Genomic DNA, 21,541 nt, shown 5'->3' on the forward strand with positions numbered 1-21,541 from the left:
GTTAATTGGTAGACAGCGGGTGTGTGTGCGTGCACCCCAGCTCATCCGCCATGGCTCCCCAAACCCCGGCCGTTGTCATGGACAAGTATGTTATTCCGGACTCCAATGTTTGAGCAATTAAAGGGGACGGGACTCTCTGGCTAACATTGTATCGCTATTCTTCAGCGGAACTGGTTACTCCAAGCTAGGTAAATACGTTCAGCTACTACCATATCCCAGCAGTATCCCCGCATTAACTGATCGGAAGGAGCTGACAGCCCGCAGGTTTCGCCGGAAATGACTCGCCCTCATTCGTCTTCCCAACCGCAATTGCTACGAAGGCTGGTGCTGGAAGCGCCGGGGGCGGTGCCCGGCCTGCCGTTGCAAACAAACCATCATTCTTAGCTTCCGGTGGAGGTGCAGGTGGACATTTGTCCGCGAAGCGTGGCACAGAAGATCTGGACTTCTTTATCGGTGATGAAGCCCTGTCAGCTGCTAGTGGGCCTGGATATGGAATCAACTACCCCATTCGTCATGGCCAGATCGAAAATTGGGATCAAATGGAGCGATTTTGGTCGAACTCAATCTTCAAATACCTCCGCGTCGAGCCCGAGGATCACTACTTCCTCCTCACCGAACCTGTAAGTCCAGGAGCCCAGCAATTCTTCCTATCTTGGCCCGACAGCACACCTTGGGCAAATTTACTAATAATCACCTTGTTACCAGCCGCTTAACCCCCCGGAGAACCGCGAAAACACTGCCGAGATCATGTTCGAGTCTTTCAACTGCGCTGGCCTATACATTGCCGTCCAAGCTGTGCTCGCCCTGGCAGCTTCTTGGACTTCCTCTAAAGTGACTGATCGATCTCTCACCGGAACAGTGATTGACTCGGGCGATGGTGTCACCCACGTTATTCCCGTTGCAGAAGGCTACGTCATTGGATCTTCTATCAAGAGTATTCCCATTGCCGGTCGAGACATTACCTACTTCGTACAAAGCTTGCTACGAGACAGAGGCGAGCCCGATAGCAGCCTGAAAACCGCCGAGAAGGTGAAGGAGGAATACTGTTACGTATCGCCTGATATTGTTAAGGAGTTTGCTCGTTACGATCGCGAACCGGACCGTTTCCTGAACCATACTGTGACCGCGCCCAACGGGCGTAGCGTTAGCATTGACATCGGATATGAGCGGTTCCTTGCTCCTGAAATCTTCTTCAACCCTGAAATCTACTCCTCCGACTTCCTGACTCCCCTGCCCAATGTTGTGGACGGTGTTATCCAGTCTTCGCCAATCGATGTCCGAAGAGGACTGTACAAGAATATTGTGCTATCTGGAGGTTCTACTCTCTACAAAGACTTTGGCCGTCGCTTGCAACGTGATATTCGACACCTCGTTGACGCTCGTATTCGCGCATCGGAAGCCCGCAGTGGAGGAGCACGAAGTGGTGGTTTAGACGTTGCCGTCGTGACACACAAGCGGCAGAGACATGGTCCGTGGTTTGGAGGAAGTCTGCTGGGTCAGACTCCGGAATTCCGCAGCTACTGCCACACTAAGGCAGAATACGATGAAATTGGCCCTAGCATTGTCCGGAGGTTCGCTCTCCTGGGTGGCCCTGGTACTTAGTTTTTTATGTTGTTCTTCGCCCAATATCTTGTCTATAGTATTTATGCAAATTAAAACCCTCGTCCCGAGCACGTACGCTTTGAAATAAGACTTTTCTACCATAACGCCCCCAGCAAGCAAGTCATAGCTCAGCTCATGCCACCGCTACAGGGGCTTCGTCTCATCCCACTCCTATATAGCAACCTTATTCAAAACAGCCACACCTTCCACATGGCCAGTCTGCGGGAAAAAGTCAAATCCGCGAATACTTTCAATATCGTACCTTAAGCCCTTCTTCTGATCTCCCTGCACCATAACCGCCACGTCTCTCGCCTGCGTATGCACATTACAACTAACGTAGACCACGCGCCGAGGACCATACGTCAACAACTGCTGCAAGAAGTCTTCGCTACATCCCTTCCGTGGAGGATCGATAACAAGCAATGTCTGGTCAGCTGGGTAAGGAACGTCCTTAAAGAGGGTTGCGGCGTCGGCGGCGGCGAAGCCGGTGTTGGGTAGCGAATTTGCACGTGCATTGTCGCGCGCAGAGAAGATGGAGTCGCCCGCTACATCGACACCGAGACTAGATTTGAATAGCGGGGACAGGGTTATGGTGAAGAGACCGGAGCCGGAGTAGGCGTCCAGAAGGTATTTTATGGGGCTGGAGGGTTTGGCGGCGGTTGAGGAGGTATCAGTGTTAGGAGCAAGGGATTGTTGGCGAATGTATTCTGTGAAACCGGATAGAATGGAGTTGTTGTTCTGGAAAAAGGCGCCGGCTTTGTTGGTGAAGAGGTAGTCGTCGATGTACTCGACTGACGTTGCGTTTTGGTCGGTTACACAGCGTTTCTCTTCGGTGTAGGTAGGGCGGTCAATGGTGATGACATCGCCGGATTCCTGCTCGGGCTTGTTCTTGTTCTCGTATGTGATTGGGATTGTTGGCTTGGAGTCGGAGTTGCCATTGGCGTCTGTCGTGCCCTCCTTTGGAGTTCGGCTGGTGGTCTCGCGGAGGAGGATGGTTGCCCCCTTCTTGTACTTGGGCAGATTTTCCGCTACTCTCTTTCTCTCGCTCTTGTATCCTTGTCGGATTATGTCTGTTCCTAATGGGCAGTCCTCAATATCCAAATGCCGCCGTTGGTTTTTGTAGGTGAAGCCGATGGGTGGCACCTGAAGTTCGGACTCCGAATTATCCTTGCCTCTTCCAGGTGGTGCAGGGAAGTGCGGTGTCAGTTTGGTCCTATAACCATATTGCTGAGGTGAGGGGAATGTATCTCCAATGGCAGGAATAAGTTCCGGAATAAGGCCGGAGAAGTTGGCGTACGCCTTCTCAACGATGCGCTTCTTATGCGCCAGTTGATCCTCATACGACAGCATCTGAAGCTGGCAACCAGAGCATTTGCCAAAGTATTTGCATCCAATCGCATCGTCTCGTCGTTGGGGGCCAGGCTCGATAACCTTGAGAAAATCCGTCACGCTGTAAGAGAGTTGTTTGACGTGCCGCACTACTTTGACAAGCACCTTGTCGCCTGGAACTGTGAATGGAACGATGTACACATGGTCTTTGTTATCCGATAACGCCAACCCATCTCCTGTAGAAGATATCTCCTCGATATTCACCTCAATCTCTGTAAACAGTTCTGGAAGCGTGGGCGGCGGGGGAGTAGGAGTGTCGGCAGCGCTGTCGACTTCGGGCTTGTTTCTTTTCAAAAGCGTGTCAACATCGAGCTGTAAGACCTCGTCAAATTCGTTCGACTTTTCCTTCCGCTTAGGTTCGGTCCTCCTTTGCCGCTTGGGGCCATGGCGAAAGTTCTTATTTGGTCCTGGCATTATAGACGAACGATGCGCATTCCGCTGCTGCAAAGAAATATGAATTGAATTTGCGACAGGGAGTAGCCGAGTCGCTGAGGGTTTAAGGGCGTCGTATTTCAAATGGCGACAAACAGACAACCTCGGAAAGCGAAACATAAATGTAAATTCGAAAAAGCAGCAAAGTCAGAGAAAGAAAAGAAAGTCGAGCTGGCCATGGAAGAAAAGATCCAAAGCAGAAAAGAGTGGGCGCTGATTGGCCAGACCGGCGGCTGAGAATTTCTCTCTTTCTGCCGGCCTCAAAAGTTGTCCTCCACCATCCTCCGATTCACCCCCGTCGTCAACACTCCACCCTCCCTCACACGACCTTCTGCTCCCCGCGGCCTGAACGGGCCAAAGAGCCTACCCGTCATCATGAGTATCGCGCGGCCAGCCAGATGTCTGTTTTGCAGCTTTTCACGCGCCACCGCCCACGGCCCTCGCGTGCCCCGTCGCCAGTTCCAGCTGTCAGCGATACAGCTTCAAGACAAGGGCCCAAAGCCTCCCGTTGAGGTTGAAGGCAAGACATTGAAACAGATCCGCGATGAATTGACTCCGGATCATTTTAAACCTTACACAGAGGAGGAGAAGGCCTGGCTAAAGGAGCATTACACCCCCGAACAGCTCGCCGCGGTTGAAGCCGGCGAAGCGGCCATTGACCCGAAAGACTTGGCTGAGCAGTTCCGAATCCGCAAAGACCCCATGAAGCTTTCTTATCTTGATGACCTCTCGGTGATCGAACCCGGTCTTGATAAACACGTCCGCGCCCCCGAGAGCAACAGTGACTACAACGCGACTCTGAAGACCGAAGACGACTTCGTCGACGACTTTGCAAAGTTCTTCTCCGAGATTCCAGAAAACGTATCCGTGTCCGACTGGGTGCGATTTGCCGAGACGAACCGCGTGACAATTGGGAAAGAGGAAAACGAGCTGAACCCGAATAGTTCACTGGTGCCGGATCTGTTTCAGCATGGAGAAAACTTGGATGGGAAAATGGCAAATCCTCCTCCATACTATGAGGTTGAAGGAGCCAACCTTTCCAAAGTAGACGAAGAGCCAAGTGATGCATTGAAGATGCTCATGAAGGCTACCGGACACAACCAGCAGACGCTCTCGAAAATCAGGGAGCGATCTCTCGTCAAGAAGTTTGTCACAAACCAGACCCGTCTTGGTAAGGTGCGCAGCCAGTATGTCCTGTCTATTGCTGGTAATGAGAATGGTCTTCTCGGTATTGGCGAGGGCAAGTCACAGGAAATGGGAGATGCAATCGTGCAGGCGAGGTTCCGTGCGATCAGAAACATGAAGCCTATTCCTCGGTACGAGAACCGCACGATTTTCGGCGACGTCAAAGGCAAGTCGGGCGCTGTGGAGTTGAAACTGATGAGTCGCCCTCCTGGTAAGCACCCAAATATTCCGTTCTACACAATAGTATAGCTGACAGTGTCCAGGTTTCGGTCTTCGTTGCCAAAGTCTGATCTACGAAATGTGCCGCGCAGCCGGCATCAGCGACATTGCTGCCCGTGTCGAGCGATCTCGAAACCACATGAACACCGTGAAGGCCGCCTACAACGCCTTGATGAGCCAGCGCGACCCAGAGGAGATCGCGCGCGCCCGAGGCAAGAAGTTGGTAGATGTCCGCAAGGTATACTATTCTGGAAGAGACACGAGAGAGGAAGGAGGGCAAAGAGAGGAAGGCGAACGACGACGACGCGCGAATTAGACTGTACGATTATGGCACATTGTCCTGTTGCCAGGCTTCTGGTTGCATTCTGACGATGTATATAATACTTTTTTCCGCATATTTTCTCCAGCATTTGACCATGTATTTGTATTCTATCAATCAAGTGAATCCGATCACGGCTCGCTTTCTTTACAACATAGTTAACTGTATAAACAAACACCGCAACAAAGCAGAGGGGTATATAATCCATGACTTGAAAACGAAACCCAACGCCTGGCCCCAACAAGTGCACTCAATTCATTAATAAATCAATCAATACCCCTCCTGGTAACTCATATCCGCATGCCCATAGCCTCCCTCATCTCCAACATTCATGGTCCCAGTCTCCTGTTCCGCGTCCACACCTTGCTGCTGTTGTTCCTCCCCTTCGTTGAAAATCTGCTGCTGCAGGACAATGCTGTAGACACTGGCCTTGAGCAGCGTGCAAACCGTCGCCGTTTTCCTCTCTAATTGCCGGAGCCCGTCTAGCGTAACCGAGGTAGGAGAGTCTGCAAGGTCCGATAGCTTGGTCGATAACTATGGGGGGGAAAGAGAAAGATCGTTAGCCATCAGCCAGTCATGGAGTTGAATTTGCGGGAAAGAGGTAAATTATGGGAGCCGTGAGGGAAATAGCTTACCTTATTCACATTCCCCAACAAGCGTGCATACTCATCCAGGACTTCCTGCTCGAGATCCGTGACGAGCGGGTGGGATGAGCGGAGAAAGGCATTTTCGGTTGCGGGGTGGGTGTCCGTTGGAGGATCTGTCGGGGGTGTTGTAGTTCTTGAAGGCGTGGGAGTTATGTCTGTCATTCTTGCTTGAGGGAGACAAGTTGCTTTTCTTTGCAATCGAGTTGAATTTGAAGATGTTGGTGGTGGTGTTTTGGTGTTGTTGGTGGTTCCGGATTTATTTTGGTTGGCGGGGAAAGAAGCGCGTCGGCTGTTCTGATATCGGCGTTATTACCCAACGCTCACGGGCTACAATTGCCCCAGGAAAATCCGCATTTTTATAGAAGATTATGTGTTGAATGAATCTATTTTTAACTGCGTAAAATTTGATATTTGATCTCCCATTCAAATTACTATTGGTGGCATCGAAAGTTCTATATATATTTCAGTATGCCCAACGCATTTAAAAAAAAGCATTACACTACTTATTCAATAGTGTGGAAACGTCATATTCTGTCACGGAGAACAAGTAAGTTTCCCTTGTGTGACCCTATATCGAATGCTTCGTTTGCTGTGAAAACGGTGGATGTCGACCTTGTGGAAAAGCTCTACTTAATCGATCTGGAAAGAAGTGCACGGATTTCGATTAGACATAGCTATGGAAGGCCTATTTATACCTCTACATTGACACGCTAGCAATAAGCGCGCTTTCCTTGTGTAACTTAATGATGAAGGTTTCTTTGAAGGTGCAAACGGTGAATTGTCGACCTTGCCAATTTGACATTAATGTAAACAGTGAAGTTCCCGCCTTCACCAAGATCGTCATTGTCGACAGACCTCGCCTCTTTGACATTGATATGGGAGGTGAAGAACCGCCCAGGGTCTTCACCAGGATCGTCATCAATGCCGACATATAGTGTGCGACTTAGAACTTTCATCGTTAATGGTCCAGGGACTACTCGAATGAACTACTCCTTGAAAAGCTAGGACATTTTGTGATGAGTACTGATAGCAAAGGTGGAAGATAATTCCTGCTTAACAGGCCCGACTAGATACTATCAGTGTAGCGAAGGTATTCTCACTCAGAGTGGAAGGAACATGGAACATTGTACTAAAGGCAAAGAACTGCCAGCCCTAGTCTCCCATCATTTACAGTATTTAAATAATAAAACAATTGAATTTCGCGAGTAAGTATGTGTAGGACAAGCAAGCAGAGAAGGCGAACCGTGCTGAACACAGATTCTTGAAAAGTCCCTTGCCCAATTTCTCCAACCAAGTAGAAACGGCACAGGTAAGTAATAGGGCTTGAGAAATGCAAGCAAGAGTTCGGTTCGTATAGTAACGCGGCAGTGGTTGAACAAATTGTGTTGCCCAAGTGCAAATTTGAAATCGCCAACGCCGTGTTCTGCAATAAGGATAGTTATGGCAAGGCGACTGATAGCCTTATAGAAAGGAACGTTGTAAAAGGGACAAGAATATACCATGGCAGGCAGCACAAGAGGAACCGAAAAATGACACGCGCAAAGCAGATTCAGATATCGAAGCAGATCGACATCCACCCAGTATAAGTCGCAGCAAATCAATAACAGAAAAGTCCCAAGTTGAAAATCTAAACGCCTCTAAACTCCCTGTAGTAAAAGCGACAGAATATGGACTTCGAATACAAATTGGTTTCATGCATCATGATCGTGAAATGATAGCAGTACAGGTTACGCTCGAGCAGTTTCGTCTAGCATGCGGAAGGCCGGAAGTTGAGCTCCACGATTTGATTTGACTACAAGTCGCCGTCGTGGTGAAGAGTGACACTGTTGAACTCTTCAAAGGGATCGGAAATTTCACCATTCGGCGTGGCGAGGCCGGAATTCAGTGGAACGCCCTTCATCTTGGATGGGTTCTTTTCGCCGATGTCAACGCTTGCGCTTTCCTTGACATTTCGGAAGTTGACGGTCTCATTCCCGCGGCTTTGGTGAGGGACCATCGGTGGTTTCATATGGCGAATAAGAGCCCATTGTGTTTGCCGGAAAAATGGGTGTGTTTTGACGTCCGATGCACCAGCCCGAGCTCCAAGACGTTTAGTCTCATCTTTGATCAGTAACTTTCGGATCAAAGATTTGCACATGCTGCTCCTTGGTTAGTTATGTGCATTAATGGGGACCAAGGATCATAAATAACATACTTGGAAGTTTGCTGTGCACCTCCTTGTTCTGGGAATGGTACTTCGTCACGGAGGATGTTCCCGAACGTGGCATTCCTGTTCTTGCCCTTGAATGGTGTTGTCCCGTAGAGCATCTCGTATATCAAGATGCCCAGAGTCCACCAATCAACAGCACTGGTATGCCCGCAGCCTTTAATTACCTCCGGCGCAATGTATTCCTCAGTACCGACAAACGAATTGGTCCTGAAATCGGCAATACAAGACTTCGTGTCAATAGTTGGGAAGGCCGTAGTGGAGTTGCCGCTTCGTGCAGGAATCATTGTTGGAGCACCCCCGGGTCCTGATTGCTTTGACAGGTCAAAGTCCGACAACATGATATGGCCAGACTGATGAAGAAGAATATCTGCGAAGGACACCATTAGTCTTTTCCTGGTAGTTCAAGGTTGCCAAACATACTCTCTGGCTTCAGATCACGGTATATGAAACCCATGAGATGGAGATACTCGAGCGCCGCGGTAACCTCGGCCGCATAGAATCGAGCAGCATCTTCCGATATGCATTTTCCTGGGCGAGTTTGCAGAGCTACAAGGCGTTATAATCAGCAACAGACAATCAATTTTGATGGTATTGTGTTATCGTACCTCGGAAGAACTCTCCACCGCTGCAGTACTCCATACACAGGTAGAGATAATCCTCGGACTGGAAGGAGTGATAGAGCGTCACAATGAACGGATGGTTACTGGTAGCGAGGATCTCTTGCTCCGCCAGCGCCCGTTTGATTTTGTTCCGCTTGATCATTTCTTTCTTACTCAGAACTGAACTTTTGTCAGCCAAACCGGTCTCATTTGGTGTTGCGTGGGAACCCACCCTTCATGGCATATAGACGAGTCGATTTTTTTTCCCTGACGAGGTAAACCTTACCCACGTCACCCTTTCCAATGAGCTTGATTTTATCAAAGCTAGCGGGACCAACTTCCACATTGCGTACTTTGATCGAATTGGAGCTGTATGTCCGACGGAAACCACCGCTTGACGTGCGAACCTGGGTGAGAGTTGGAAGACCGTCGGAACCCGGTTGTGGAACGGCGAGAGTCCCGTCATTGTCGGGGCCTAGGCTCACTTCCACCAGGCCAAGGGAATCGCCGGCAGCGTCTGAGTGGAGTAAGGGTTCCTTACCCAGCTCCGCAGTTTGAGGTCGTGCACCAGCGTCACCAGCATTGAACAATCCCTGCGCATTTGGAGCCGAAGCAACACGACGTAGTTTCCGAGCAAGTTCCTCCTTGTTAGCTGTGGTAGCTTGCTCCGCGGCAGAAACACCATCAACTTGCAACTCTGGGGTATCCGGCGGTGAAGAGGGTATTGAGCCGTCATTACGATGTTGAAGGGCGGGTTGGCCTTGGTGGACGAAGTAAGGGTTCGCCGTCGCGGTCGGAGAAATCCCCTCATCTAACGGATTTCCTTCACTGGCGACCGTAGCAGAACGATGGCGACCGATGATGGGGAGGAAGCGGGACTGTCTGAAGGTGGATTTAGGCTCATTTTTGGCAGGAGTTGAGGAACCGTTATCGCGATCGGAGTTTGAGTGATTGTTGGATTGATGAGAGGATGCGCTACTTGAGCTGTTGATGCGAAAAAAATTCTTGATTTTCGTTGGGAAATGACTTGAATCGTTGGAGTGCTTTTTGGAGGGCATGGAAAGGCCGGGAAGATTTCCCCGTTTCTCGTTCGCCGCAGGGGACGGGTTGGACGCGAAAAGCTGCGTCATCCCCACAAGAGTAACAAATTAACCCGGAGAGAGCGTAGGGTGCGGTTTCTCGTAACTATTCAACGCTGACAACGATTGCGACCAGAGATGTTCAAAGATGGATTGGCTTGGCAACGATGTTCGGTAACGGGTGAGGAGGGAGCGCGGGGAGAGGGAGAATTGGCGGCGTGGAGCTAGGAACGTTGGAGAGGCATAAAATGGGGAGCGGTGAAATAGGAGGGACGGCTGTTGAACAAGACGACAGGAAAGAAGGACGGAGGGATAGTACGAAAAGAGCGGAGGAGAAAAAGCGATAAAGTCGCGGGACGGTCAGTCCATGAGCATGGCCGATTGACTGCTTGATTATTGCGGACGTTGGATGAGAAGGTGGAGTTGAGTCGAAGTTGGGATTCTTCCGCGTGGCTGAGTCAGGAATGGCGGAGTTGGCCACCATTATTAATGTTCGCGAGTCAAACAACAGTTATCTTCATGGGAGAAATGGGATTATGCGTCAGTACCAAATCAATGCTAAGGATACAATAATCCTACACGAGGCCAGATATTCATCATCCATCCCATCAGTAGTAATTCTTGTAGTCCCAAGTTCAATGCACCGCTACTTCCAACTCCCAAATCCCTGCCGAGAACGGTATTGTGACTTCCGTCGGAATAAGTTTACCCCTTACTCTCTATCGCCGCCACATGGGGCTCCTGACTAGATCAGTTCGAAGCCATCGGCTATCTTTCCCGCGCCATCGAAAGAGGGAAGAAATGCGTGAGCAGTGACATTTTGAGATACAGCCGGGGCGGCTGACTTCTGCAGAATTGGGCTCCAGTCTCTGTTGAAACATTGAGAAAGCAGCGGCGAGTGTGGATGGGGGTCTGATTGCCAAAGTCTCCTTGAAACTTGCACTGGCTGGGCATACTCAATCTTTTCAGGTGCCTCATGTAGGGACTCTTCTTTCGTGTCCCTCGCCTTGATAAACGTGTCAGATACCTCCCGTGAGGGCTCCCTGATCGATATGCCTAGTGACTTTTGACGTTCTTCATTCAACCTCTTCGCGAGCCCTTTAGACGCGCCTGACAAAGCGCAGAGTAACCCATCAATAGGCTCACCGCGTTCGTCAGTCTCTTCGATCGTGCGGTAGAGGTTGCGGACGGTTGGTGATAACGATCTCGACTTGCATTTTGTAGGCGTTCCCCATGCCTCATTCTGTGGGGGCGTGACAGGAATTGTAATGGGCTCTTGCTGAGACCTCAGAGTACCGTTCATTTGGGTTTTACCAAACAGAACTTGCAAGTGCTCTCTATAGAGCCTCACCGTATCAAGTTCGCGCACCAAGCTTTTTCGCTGTTCAACGAGGAGCTTTTTCGTTTCCGGTTCAATGACCCAAGAATGCATCGCGGTGAACCTGTCGATCTGGGAGAGCTGCGCAGAGAGCGCATCGTACTGTTTGGTAGCATCCTCTAGTGATTTCTGATATATGGCATCTTGAAAATAAGACGGAGCGAATTGCTGATTGGGTGTAGGTGCTTGGTTGCGAATAGCGGGAGATGCTTGGGGTAGCTGATGCAACTGCGGAACCTGCGGCAACGGGGGTATCTGTGCTAACTGGGCCCACTGAGAACTGACCGTAGGAGGGCTTGCGACGTAGCTAGGTTGGTACGAGTTAAATGGTGCAGGGGATACTACATTGAGGCCATTGAAACCATTTAGGCCATTCCAGCCCAGCAAGCTTGATGTCGCTGTAGAGGCTGGCTGTGTCTGGAAAGGATATCCAGCTTGTGGACCAATTAGTTGCGCTGGGGTTTGCGGTGAAGCAAAAGCATTCAAAAAGTTATCTCCGCCTATCCCAACAGATGAATAGGAAGACAATCCAGCTCCTTGGGCTTGTTGGGTAGGGAAGGGAACGTTGGCATAATGGAACGGGCTGGGTGTGCTGCCGAGGGGTTGGAAGCATGGAGCATTAGCAGCATCTAAATGCCATTGACCATAATTAGCACCCGCAGTTGGCAAATGCGATTTGAGTATGTACCTGCTGGCAAAGGGGCCATATTTGGAACCTTGCTCTCAGAGTTGGCCACCTGCTCCTGTCTTGGCTGAATTTCAGATTTAGACTTGGCTTCGATTTTCACAGCTGAACTAGCGGTCTTCGAGGCTTCGCTGTTCGTAGCGCTGGCACCCTTTGAACTCAACGGTAGACTCCACTTGGGAGGAGAGTCCCAAGGATTCATGGGTACAATGCGGCCACCGGCAGTGACACGCTGTGGCTTTGGGGACGTGTGTTGCTCAACGAATCGCACAAAGGCATCATCAAATTGGGAATTGGATGTCACGGTATGGTAATCTGGCTGGCGTGGGGTATTTTGTGTGCTCAGTGCCAAAGGGGCCATGACAATGCGACGTGAATGACCTGACATATTTCTTGGTCTGTTGACAGGCTGCTCGGACAGGACATTGGAACGGACCAGGTTATCTTGACAGGACTGTATGTTAATATCTCCTTTGCCTGTGGCATAGCCGGATCTTACTATTGAAGGCCTGATCGCTGAACCGGCCCAGATCTATGTGGGCATTGGTCTTCGCGGCCAGGAGGGTCTGCAGGTCGTACTTGGTCATGACTGGGGATGAATGAATGTATAACACACAGGCGTCGGTTTTGGGATTTTCTGGTGAAAGAAAGAATGAATGGGGAAGGTGTGTGGTGTTGGCGACGGCTGGTTTGTACAGAGGAAGAGGATAGCGAGAAGCCGGCGAAGATGGTAGAGGGAGACAAGAGAAGGGGGTTGGGGCTGGGAGTGTTGTGGAGGGAAAGTGAGGGTGTTGACAGGGAAAGAGCGCACCACAACAAGCAAGTCGGCGGCGCATTGAGAAGATTACGGATGAGACCACAGGAACCTGTTCTTTGAACAATCTCCATTTCCAATACTAACTGTTCACTCTTTTGGCTTAAATCAAACATGCTCTCGTGCTTTGACTGGCTCCATACTATTATGCAGCTGCCACTCTTCTTCAATATCTTCCGCTAGAGATGACGGCCCAACCCTGTGGCTGGCAAGCCGTGGAGGGCTGTTGGCCATTTCCCAGCTGCCATGCCGTTCATACCCTCTGGCTGAAGCTGCTGGGGGTTTGATGTCGGCTCCCCATTGTGGATTGTTGAAAGTGAGATCCGAATCGCTGGCCATCTTGCTATTCCCTTTGAAGCCTCCAAGACTCGACTTACGACGCACACGGTTCGTGCGCAGACAGCAGAAGAATACAACAACAGCGAAAAGAGTCAAAACACCGACGGTAACAGCAGCTCCGACGACGCCGGCAACAGCAGGATGCATACCGTCCTTACTTTTCTCAGGGTTGCTCACATCTGACTTGGTTGCAGGAACAACACCAGAACAGAACACGGCGGACGAGTCACAGCGTTGACACCAGTCTGCGATCGACCCCAGTGACATACTTTGTATATTGTCTTGAAACTCGCTGTATGTGAGAACAGTCCTGCTAGGACTGTGTCCAAAGAGCGGATATGACCTGAAGTCGGCACCTGTCCCATTTCGAAAGAGAAATCGAACATAGAGTTGAGACGGATCTGGGAACGTAGGATAGCTCTCGCTCTCCAGGCTGAACAACTCAAGCACAAACGAGGCTCCCTGATTTGGCAGGGAAGTAAAGTTCGCATTTTGTCTGTTGTCGAGTTGTAAGAGCGAGGCGAACGACACTGCTGTTTGGGAGCCACCGAACCGAAGGGTCATCTTCCCGTGGGCACCCTGTCCTTTGATACTGCTCTCAAAAGCGTTGAGAACACTGGATACCAGGCCTTGCCCCGCAATTGCTCTAATACTGCCGTCTTTAACAGCATCCGATGATGTTGTGTTTCCGTTTGTTTCATATACATATTGGCCTGCATACCACCGCGCACGCTCGACATACTCTCTGCCCAGGTTATGGAACAATGATTCGTTATGCACAGCCTGGTAGTCCAAAAACTCAGAGATGCTGGTTGCGTTTCCGAAGTTGGCACCCTTCATGTCAAATGCTCCAGAAATAGCCTGAGAATAGAGATGTGCATAAAACGCGGCCGAATCCGCATAAGTTCCCCAGAATTCTTTGCTGTTAAGGTATTGAATGTTTGCAGAGCCATATGTAGAACAGAGCGCTTGCCCGGATATTGTGACGGACTGAGGGTCGTCGAACCCGAAAGTTTCAATGGAAGGATATTGATATCCCCCAAGCGGGGCCTGAACTACAGAGCCATCGGCCAGTTCCAAGTCATCATCATGGAACGAGGAGTTGAAGGATTCATTGAGTGGTGGATAAACACCCTGCATGAATGCCTGGGCGGATGCAAGGACAGCTATATCGGGCGTGGAAGCGACCTTCACGTCTTCGGTGTTAAGCAATTCAGGAGCGAGGTTCACGATCCTTTTACTGGTGTCGCTGTCAACCCCGTCGAGAGCAACATATCGTTCTCGAAAAGCAGAACCAGCTTCATGCAGTTGGTATGCTCCATATGGTGTCAATGACTTCGGATGACGTGGGAAAACCTTCGGGATTCTCTCCCCGTTGACAGTATATGCGAATACTGCCCAGACCCGGGCTGTCTGGTCCTGCGCGACAACCGGAAGAATGCCCAGAGAGAGGCCTAGCAGGGCGATATAGAGGCGGCTCAACATGTTGGCGATCATGCGTAGAACTCGTATCTACATCTTATTTCGGGCGGGCGGGGCCTCTAAGTATAGGACCGAGCAGCAGAGTTCACAATTAGCTTTTGCAGCAGAATCACGGCGTGACGACATCATACAGTGTAGTGACCAAGCTTCTATAAATCCTTCCCTATTCCGGCTGATGGATGTCTTTGCCGCTGGCACCCGGACCAGACCCAGCTTCTTCGAACTCAAGAGTGTAAGCACTAATTAGGTAGGAAATAGCCATAGCACGTCAGTTATCTGTCATTTAGAGGTGGGAAGGATGCTCTAACCAGAACCTTGCATGACGTGTAGACGGTAAGAGGTTACATCCCACCCGAGCAACCGAGAGCCGCTCAACAATCAGAGCACCAGCTTAATATTTGATCATCAGGACAGTAACCTTGACGGTTTTTGAATTACTAAAGAATCAAGAAATTTCAATTTTAAATTGCCTCCGACTCACCCACGCAGTGGGCAGCGGTGGACAGAATCATAAACATATTATGCCGCGTGGTTACTTCGAGTCGCTAGGATTGTGGGAGAACTGGAGGCACTCCAGTAAATGTTCAGTAGCGGCGCACTTCTAGACCATTGCCTCTTAGTCTGGCCCAGAAACTCTATGACCTAACCAGACTGGAGCTACCATTATACATCCAACCGTGGTCGCCGCACCATATGACCCGCAACTATAGATCTGGAGGCTGGTAGACAACCAAGAACAGATGAATATTTTTGAAGGTAGACGCTAAAGTCACCGATTATATATCTGATACCGGACCTCCAGCACAACCACCACACTTTCCCTCGATTTTATCTTATTAACAACCACCAACCTCCCCATACTATCATTTATACTATTCAGCATATTCATCAGCTCAGAGAGGTTAATCTCTCGCTCATTAGATAGCTGCATTAGAGACAAATCCCGTAATCTCGCAGACGCCTCAGTGTCCGCGTTTACGGCCGCTGGGTCTGGGAGAAGCCGCGGGGTTAAAATGAGCGTTGCGGCGGGGTTGGAGCGGAGGACGTCGAGATGTGCGCGGAGCTCAGCGATGATGCGCGTGGCGAGGGACCTGTATGGGATGATAGGTGAGGGGGACGGGAGGTGTAGGATGTAGACGGAGGCGTCGGATATGGGTTGCGTGGTTGTTGGGGCTCGTTGTTGGATTGTTATGTTGGGGCTTGAGGAAGAGAAAGAGGAGCTGCTGCTGCTGCTGCTTGTAGCAGTGTTACCTTTGTTGACATGGCCGGAGTTCAGCGGACGCAGGTCATCGTGTTTGGAGCAGGGGGTTGGGGGATGTGAAGGCCAGCTGTTTGGTCCTGTTGTCGGCGCTGCGATTTGGACCGTGATGTGCAGGGAGGGGTAGAGGTTTGCGAGGATTGTTGCGCGGTCGATTGAGCGGGCGCCTACCTGTGAGTTGGTTAGTTTTATCGCCACAGAACTGTTGCTGGGAAGATATACTTCGACGACTGATATATTGCCTCGGCGGAAATGGTCTAGTCTAGTGAGCAGGTCTGTTGTGCGATCGTCGACGTCGTTCGTTCCGTAACGTAGGAAAGTAGGCCATTGACGCTGGAGCTTGGGACGCTGTTCACAAGTACTAGCAAATGTGGCTGGATTGTTGAAAGCAAGATTATAGGCCGTTTCGTTTGGACGCACAGACGACCCGAATCGCTGAGTTGCAGTGGGCATCTGTAGAGCGGCTGGAGCAACTGTGCCGGCGAGAAACATCACGGCGTCGAGGTAAGACGGCTTGGTGACGAAGGGAGCAGAAAGCGCACTGTGTGCAACCTGGCCAGGCTGAGGCTCCTGAAGGAATCCAGCCGTTGCTGTCATTCGAACAATGCGCAATACATGAGCCTCAGGAACACCAGCCAGATCCGCGACATCTTTGATGGGAACACTGCCGCTGAGAGGGATGCAGGCGAGGACCTGGAATTCCCCCAGCCATTGGAGACAGGCGAGCAGCTGGTTCTGAACGGTAAGATGATAGAGAAAATCCGCGGGGCTGGAGAGTAGAGTCTGTAGTCTGCTGGTTGTCGTTAGAACCGACTGTCGTGCCCGGTGGGCTTCGCTGGGAGCGTCTGGGGGAAGAAGCGGTTGAGAGCCTGAGGACACGAGATTGGGGGACTGTGAGACAAGAGTCTTGACGGCAGCTGCGAGGTCGCTGCTGTAGGTCTCAAGGTCAGTGAGACTGGACATCTTGGATGGGTGCTCATACACGCATAATTGTCAGTACCTGAAAGACCGATCGAGCTGTAGTTATATGCGAAGCGCCCTGTAGAAGAGGAGCGGGATTGCGTTATGCAGGCTACTCGGGATATTCCTCAGTCCTGACCGCACAACCTGATTGCCTCGGCCATGAACGATTGTATGTGGCGCCTGCGGCTGGGAAGACAGCGAATAATGGAGGAATACGTACAACAACGGCTCTCGGCTTCGCTGGACTCCCTACACCGAAAGCGAAGGGAGCTGTCCTCATCCGACGGGAATAATCTGCAGAAATAAGCAAAACATCCCTGGAGGGCCAAGACCAAGAGGCCGATAGGTCGATAAGTTTACTCATTGTTGAGTTGGGAAATACGAAGCACTGCACTACCACTAGCGTTGAAAAAATATCGGATGTCCTGTTTAGGAAACCATGAAGTTATCCAACTGTGCTACTTCTTTGACACCACGCTCTATTCAATTCCTTCCATCCAATCAATTCCCGATTCAATTTCTATTAATATTTATAGGCCTGATGCTCCCATCCACTCCTTTAAGGTGGCCCAAAGAGACCTTCCCCTCCAAACTCGGTCCATCTTACATGCGGCTCGATTCCCGCAAACTTCCAGACGCCATCGATTCTCCGGTATGTTACTGTGCCCGTACCATGAGAATGTCCTTTTGCAGTGATCTCCTTTAGCTCATCGTCCGCATGCTTCTGGTGGGCGACTCTCATTTGGTGGTGTCCCAAGATTTGCGTTTCGCTGACTTTCTCCCACTTCGTCATCCCGATGAAATGCTGTGTCTGGATGCGCGGGGTGCCCAGGAAGTGAGGATGCGAGACCATGGCGATGAAATCCGCGGGGGCCATATTTTCCCAGAGCTTATTGACAAAAGCCCTATAGTCGATCTGTGGGCATCAGCGTTGGTCGCTCAGATGGATAACGGGCGACAAACACGGAGAGAGGGGGCAATGCATCGCTCCAGTCGTTCCCAGTCTTTTCCATCGTAACTCTCTGCCCATTCAAAGAGAACCGTCTCACAGGCTGTTATGTCTAACCATTTATCAGCGTCATTCCCTACTACAGATTCGGCAAATGTACCTTCAAAGGTAGGGCGAAGTGTCATGGTGGTTGGTCTTTCTGGCCAAAGTGTAATCGAACTGTCCGATTGCTAGATACCCAGAATGAAGAGCTTATTTAAATGCACTTAGACCGACAGCAACGACGCCATGCTCAAAACCAACAATACAGATTGTGTCTCGCGCGCAATGTATTCGCGTGGAGTCTCTTGGAAGTCCCCGACAGTGGACACTTTCGGAATCCGGTGCATTCGTCCCTGGTAAACATGAAGAACCAATTACACAAGCGCAAACTGATTTATTGACTCAATAGTCTATTCTATTTTAATTTTGTCTACTTTCTGTCCGACCAACCTATGCAGCACCTCCGTCAACCGTAATAATCTTCCCGTTTACCCACTCCGCCTCACTGCTCGCCAGGAAGCAAACAACCCGCGCAATATCCAATGGATACCCGTTCCTCAGCAATGGAGACGCATGGGCTGCCATCTGCTTGAGCTCCTCTGAAGAGTACTTCTCGCCGTTGGGGATGTAGTGGTGCGCCACGTCATTGAACATGTCCGTCACCGTGCCGCCAGGGGCCACTGCATTGACAATAATATGTTTGTGGCCGCAATCCTTCGCCATAACCCGGACAAAGGATTCAATAGCACCCTTGGAGCCCGAGTACACGGCGTGGCGGGGAACGCTGAACTCCTTGGCTGTGTTGGAGGACATGAGGACAATCCGCCCTCCGTTGTTCAGATGGCGATAGGCTTCTCTCGCAACGAAGAACTGGGCGCGGGTGTTCAGTGAGAAGACACGGTCAAATTCCTCCTTTATTCACGGGGCATCTCGTTAGCTCTGACGAAGTTTTAAGAAGCGGCTGAAACAAGAATGTACCTCAGTGACATCGCCCAAGTGCTGAAAGCTAACAACACCCGCGTTGCTGCAGACAATATCCAATCCTCCAAAATAAGCCACCGCCTCGTCCATCAGCTTCACAATCTCGGGAACGTTGCGGATATTGGCCTTCAACGCAATGGCGTCCGTTCCGAGGGCTTTGATCTCATTGACCAGCTTCTCAGCGGGGTCGCGTGAGTTAGCATAGTTAACAATGACTTTTGCGCCACATCGGCCAAGTTCGATGGCCATTGCAGCCCCAATTCCACGACCAGAACCGGTGACAAGGGCGACTTTGCCATCAAGGCGATAGGGGATGTGAGGTACCATGTTTAGTTCGTTGTCAAGATTAGGGGAGCTAATATGGGAGCATATGAGGGAAAGGCGAGCTACTGGAGGCATTGGATTGGTTATTTACCTATTTCTTGTACCTAGGTCTATTATAGACATTCGATTTGAGCTAGGATACAAGGAGAGCACGGTGCCCGAGAAGGTGCCGAGGATCGGGATAAGAGAGACTTCAGCAGGGGGTTATGTTAAATACGGAATTAGAGTGCATAATGCAGGATTCAGGATCGGACAGCGATAACCTTTTGGGATTGGAAAGTCGTGGTGGCGGTCAATTTGATTTGTCCTGTAGTCGCCGATTAGGGCTCGCTCGGGCGCATCTCGGAGATGTCATTTCTCGGAGATGCACGAATAGCGCCCAACCTGCAGTTGGTGCCGAGCATCAAATACATTGGAACTTAATTAGATCTGGAACCTTGCATGCAGGTCTCAAGACCAATCGCCGTCAAGAAGATCCTCCACCCTCTTCCCATCCTCGATGTCCCGCCACACCTCCTCCACCGTCCAGGACTTAAACTCATGGCCAGGTGGGAAATTGGTATTGGAAAACTGCGTCCCAGAAATAAGATGCGCAAACGCCTGCCCATACTTCTCATAAGCATATGCCTCCGGGTCATGCTTGAAGATCCAACTTGGGAACCGTGTCCGAATCTTAGCCGGATCCTTCCAGATAGCATCCCAGTCCGTAGCAGTCTTCAACTGCGAGTTGACGAACGACATCTTCTGTGCACAGCTCACCCGCTCATACCTCAGCAGATTATACACCTTCGTTGCAAGCGGCGCATTCCTGACACCTCCACTCAACTGCAAACAAGTCGCCAACGTAATAGCGTCTTCCAGCGCCTGCGACCCCCCATTCCCCGACGTCGGGATAAAGCTATGCGCACTATCCCCAACCTGCACCACATGGCCCGCTGGCGACGTCCACTCGCGCCGAAGATCTCGCCACAGTAGCGGCCAGTGCACGATCGCACCCTGCGGCGCACTCCGAATCAGCGCCAGCACCGCGGGGTCCCAATCCGGCACACGCAGCATCGCCCTCGCCACGTCTTCCGGGTCTGTATCTGGCTCCCAGGACTCTGTCGCCATGCCTTGCACGTCGCGTGGTGTGAAACCGAACGAGATGATGTCCTCGCCTATGAATACGCCGAGGTACATCCCCGGCCCAAGCCAGTATTCCCACACGGGCGGGGAATAACCCCAGCGCCTCCGCACGGCGTCGTCTTTCATCGCGAGTTCCTTGGGGAACGCAGTCCGGTAGATACTTAGCCCGCTTGACTTTGTGGGGACATGCTCGCCCGCGATGAGAATCTCCGATGAGGATTTCAGCCCGTCCGCAGCCACGATTATGTCCGCGAGACGGACAGCGCCAGTTTTCTCGAGGACAACACCGCCCTTGGCCGCGCCCTGGTCCTCGAAGTAACTGTGCACCGCGCTTCCGTACTCGACCGTTAGACCTATCTTGGCGACTTGCCGTAGTAGCATGCGGTAGAACTTCCGGCGGACCTGGGCGGGGGCGACGAACGGACCCTTCCGACTGACAAGATGTTCCGGGTCGTTGAATGAGGGCACGGTAGGACCGTAGATATGTCGCCCGTCGTGGGTCTCGTAGCTAACGGCAGCATGGACCTGCTCTTCTTCCATGTCGCGGCACATGTCAGGCCAGTGGCGAATGATGGAGACGGCGGGGGGTTGCATGACGATTATGTCCCCTGTTTTGATTAACACCAGTTAGTTCCCGAGTTCGAGAGTAGAGAAAGGATAAGGTAGATAGATAGAATACCCGAATAAACGGGCCCTTCGTTCCGCTCAAGGATGCCCACGACCGTATGGCCCTTCCTCCAGCATTCAAGGGCAGTCATGAGCCCGCCCATTCCAGCACCAACAATCAGGACACTGATTCCAGTTTCGGGGTGGCGGGTTGGAAGACGGTTGTCATGGTTCGCGCCTGTGCTTGCCCAGCGCTCCGGATCAAACTCGTCCTTGTCGCTGGCGGTGTTGACTGGGAATTGAGTCATATTGGAATTCTTTATTTGAATCTTGCTGGTTATGATGAGAAGAGCTCCGAGTCTATTGACGGATAAAGTATTGGTGATACTAAAGCGCAGGAATTGTAGCCTTGTACTTAGGTGGAGCACGTCTGGGGTAAAAAGGTTCCACAGGCTAGGTAAGTAGGTATGCTAGAGAATGGATTGTTTGTATGGAAGGGGGTTTCGGGGATCCAAAATGGCCAAGGGGACCGAGAAAAACAACTCCCTGCAGTTCAATAAGTGGCTTGGAATAAGAATATACAATTGGTTAGGAAGGTTTCGTGAAAACGGGAGGATGGACAGCGAACGAGGCTGCCCCCGCGCCTGACGATCGACTGCAGCCGGCAATGGTGAGGAGACCTGGATGGCTTGTTCGGGGATGAGAACCCTGGACGATGAAGACCCGGGCTGTTCAGGCCAATTGGGAATGTGACCTGTATCCCGCCTCTCCATTCGGAAGGCTACGGGTCAAGTATAACTTGCTGGTGCTTTGGTAGTTGTATTTCAAAAGGCTCTGGCCACTAATATGTCATATTCTATCACTCGAAAACGCCCTACCATCCGCTAACTATGCAAGACCAGCGTATTCGCAGTG

The 21,541-nt window shown here is 51.0% G+C and overlaps 9 protein-coding genes across 9 annotated transcripts; 2 read left to right on the top strand and 7 right to left on the bottom strand.

The window, feature by feature from the left end:
- Window positions 1-50: 50 nt before the first annotated feature.
- On the top strand, window positions 51-1,602 carry ASPSYDRAFT_27675 (actin-related protein 3; the record flags this gene model as incomplete). The annotated part of the gene is made up of 4 exons (XM_040844420.1): window positions 51-85; window positions 166-188; window positions 265-620; window positions 706-1,602. The coding sequence occupies 4 exons, from the start codon at window positions 51-53 to the stop codon at window positions 1,600-1,602; spliced, it is 1,311 nt and encodes a 436-aa protein (XP_040705826.1).
- Window positions 1,603-1,773: 171 nt separating this feature from the next.
- Window positions 1,774-3,405, bottom strand: ASPSYDRAFT_143700 (tRNA (uracil(54)-C(5))-methyltransferase; the record flags this gene model as incomplete). Its single annotated transcript, XM_040841364.1, has 1 exon — window positions 1,774-3,405. One exon carries the CDS (start codon window positions 3,403-3,405, stop codon window positions 1,774-1,776), a length of 1,632 nt encoding a protein of 543 aa, XP_040705827.1.
- A 393-nt stretch (window positions 3,406-3,798) lies between these two features.
- ASPSYDRAFT_27677 (mitochondrial 37S ribosomal protein uS5m) lies at window positions 3,799-5,143 on the top strand (the record flags this gene model as incomplete). Its single annotated transcript, XM_040844421.1, has 2 exons — window positions 3,799-4,819; window positions 4,872-5,143. The coding sequence occupies 2 exons, from the start codon at window positions 3,799-3,801 to the stop codon at window positions 5,141-5,143; spliced, it is 1,293 nt and encodes a 430-aa protein (XP_040705828.1).
- Window positions 5,144-5,416: 273 nt separating this feature from the next.
- ASPSYDRAFT_27678 (DASH complex subunit DAD3 family protein) lies at window positions 5,417-5,955 on the bottom strand (the record flags this gene model as incomplete). The annotated part of the gene is made up of 2 exons (XM_040844422.1): window positions 5,417-5,680; window positions 5,782-5,955. 2 exons carry the CDS (start codon window positions 5,953-5,955, stop codon window positions 5,417-5,419), a joined length of 438 nt encoding a protein of 145 aa, XP_040705829.1.
- A 1,630-nt stretch (window positions 5,956-7,585) lies between these two features.
- On the bottom strand, window positions 7,586-9,731 carry ASPSYDRAFT_145764 (putative serine/threonine protein kinase (Nrc-2); the record flags this gene model as incomplete). The annotated part of the gene is made up of 5 exons (XM_040841557.1): window positions 7,586-7,931; window positions 7,988-8,369; window positions 8,423-8,548; window positions 8,608-8,781; window positions 8,834-9,731. The coding sequence occupies 5 exons, from the start codon at window positions 9,729-9,731 to the stop codon at window positions 7,586-7,588; spliced, it is 1,926 nt and encodes a 641-aa protein (XP_040705830.1).
- A 694-nt stretch (window positions 9,732-10,425) lies between these two features.
- Window positions 10,426-12,330, bottom strand: ASPSYDRAFT_27680 (uncharacterized protein; the record flags this gene model as incomplete). The annotated part of the gene is made up of 3 exons (XM_040844423.1): window positions 10,426-11,687; window positions 11,747-12,187; window positions 12,243-12,330. 3 exons carry the CDS (start codon window positions 12,328-12,330, stop codon window positions 10,426-10,428), a joined length of 1,791 nt encoding a protein of 596 aa, XP_040705831.1.
- Window positions 12,331-12,665: 335 nt separating this feature from the next.
- Window positions 12,666-17,476, bottom strand: ASPSYDRAFT_54968 (uncharacterized protein; the record flags this gene model as incomplete). Its single annotated transcript, XM_040848949.1, has 5 exons — window positions 12,666-14,373; window positions 15,230-15,807; window positions 15,859-16,599; window positions 16,997-16,998; window positions 17,179-17,476. The coding sequence occupies 5 exons, from the start codon at window positions 17,474-17,476 to the stop codon at window positions 12,666-12,668; spliced, it is 3,327 nt and encodes a 1,108-aa protein (XP_040705832.1).
- Window positions 17,477-18,040: 564 nt separating this feature from the next.
- Window positions 18,041-18,898, bottom strand: ASPSYDRAFT_144076 (SDR family oxidoreductase; the record flags this gene model as incomplete). The annotated part of the gene is made up of 2 exons (XM_040841398.1): window positions 18,041-18,502; window positions 18,569-18,898. The coding sequence occupies 2 exons, from the start codon at window positions 18,896-18,898 to the stop codon at window positions 18,041-18,043; spliced, it is 792 nt and encodes a 263-aa protein (XP_040705833.1).
- A 168-nt stretch (window positions 18,899-19,066) lies between these two features.
- On the bottom strand, window positions 19,067-20,837 carry ASPSYDRAFT_40613 (FAD-dependent oxidoreductase). The gene is made up of 2 exons (XM_040846111.1): window positions 20,700-20,837; window positions 19,067-20,628 (listed from the first exon to the last, which is right to left on the bottom strand). The coding sequence occupies exon 2, from the start codon at window positions 20,612-20,614 to the stop codon at window positions 19,346-19,348; it is 1,269 nt and encodes a 422-aa protein (XP_040705834.1). The 5' UTR covers window positions 20,615-20,628; window positions 20,700-20,837; the 3' UTR covers window positions 19,067-19,345.
- Between the last annotated feature and the right edge of the window lie 704 nt (window positions 20,838-21,541).

Source organism: Aspergillus sydowii, assembly GCF_001890705.1.
Source record: "Aspergillus sydowii CBS 593.65 unplaced genomic scaffold ASPSYscaffold_2, whole genome shotgun sequence".
Lineage (NCBI taxonomy): Eukaryota > Fungi > Ascomycota > Eurotiomycetes > Eurotiales > Aspergillaceae > Aspergillus > Aspergillus sydowii.

Coding starts and splice junctions, on each gene's coding strand:
- ASPSYDRAFT_40613 (XM_040846111.1), bottom strand. CDS start 20,614: ATGCAACCCCCCGCCGTCTCCATCATTCGCCACTGGCCTGACATGTGC.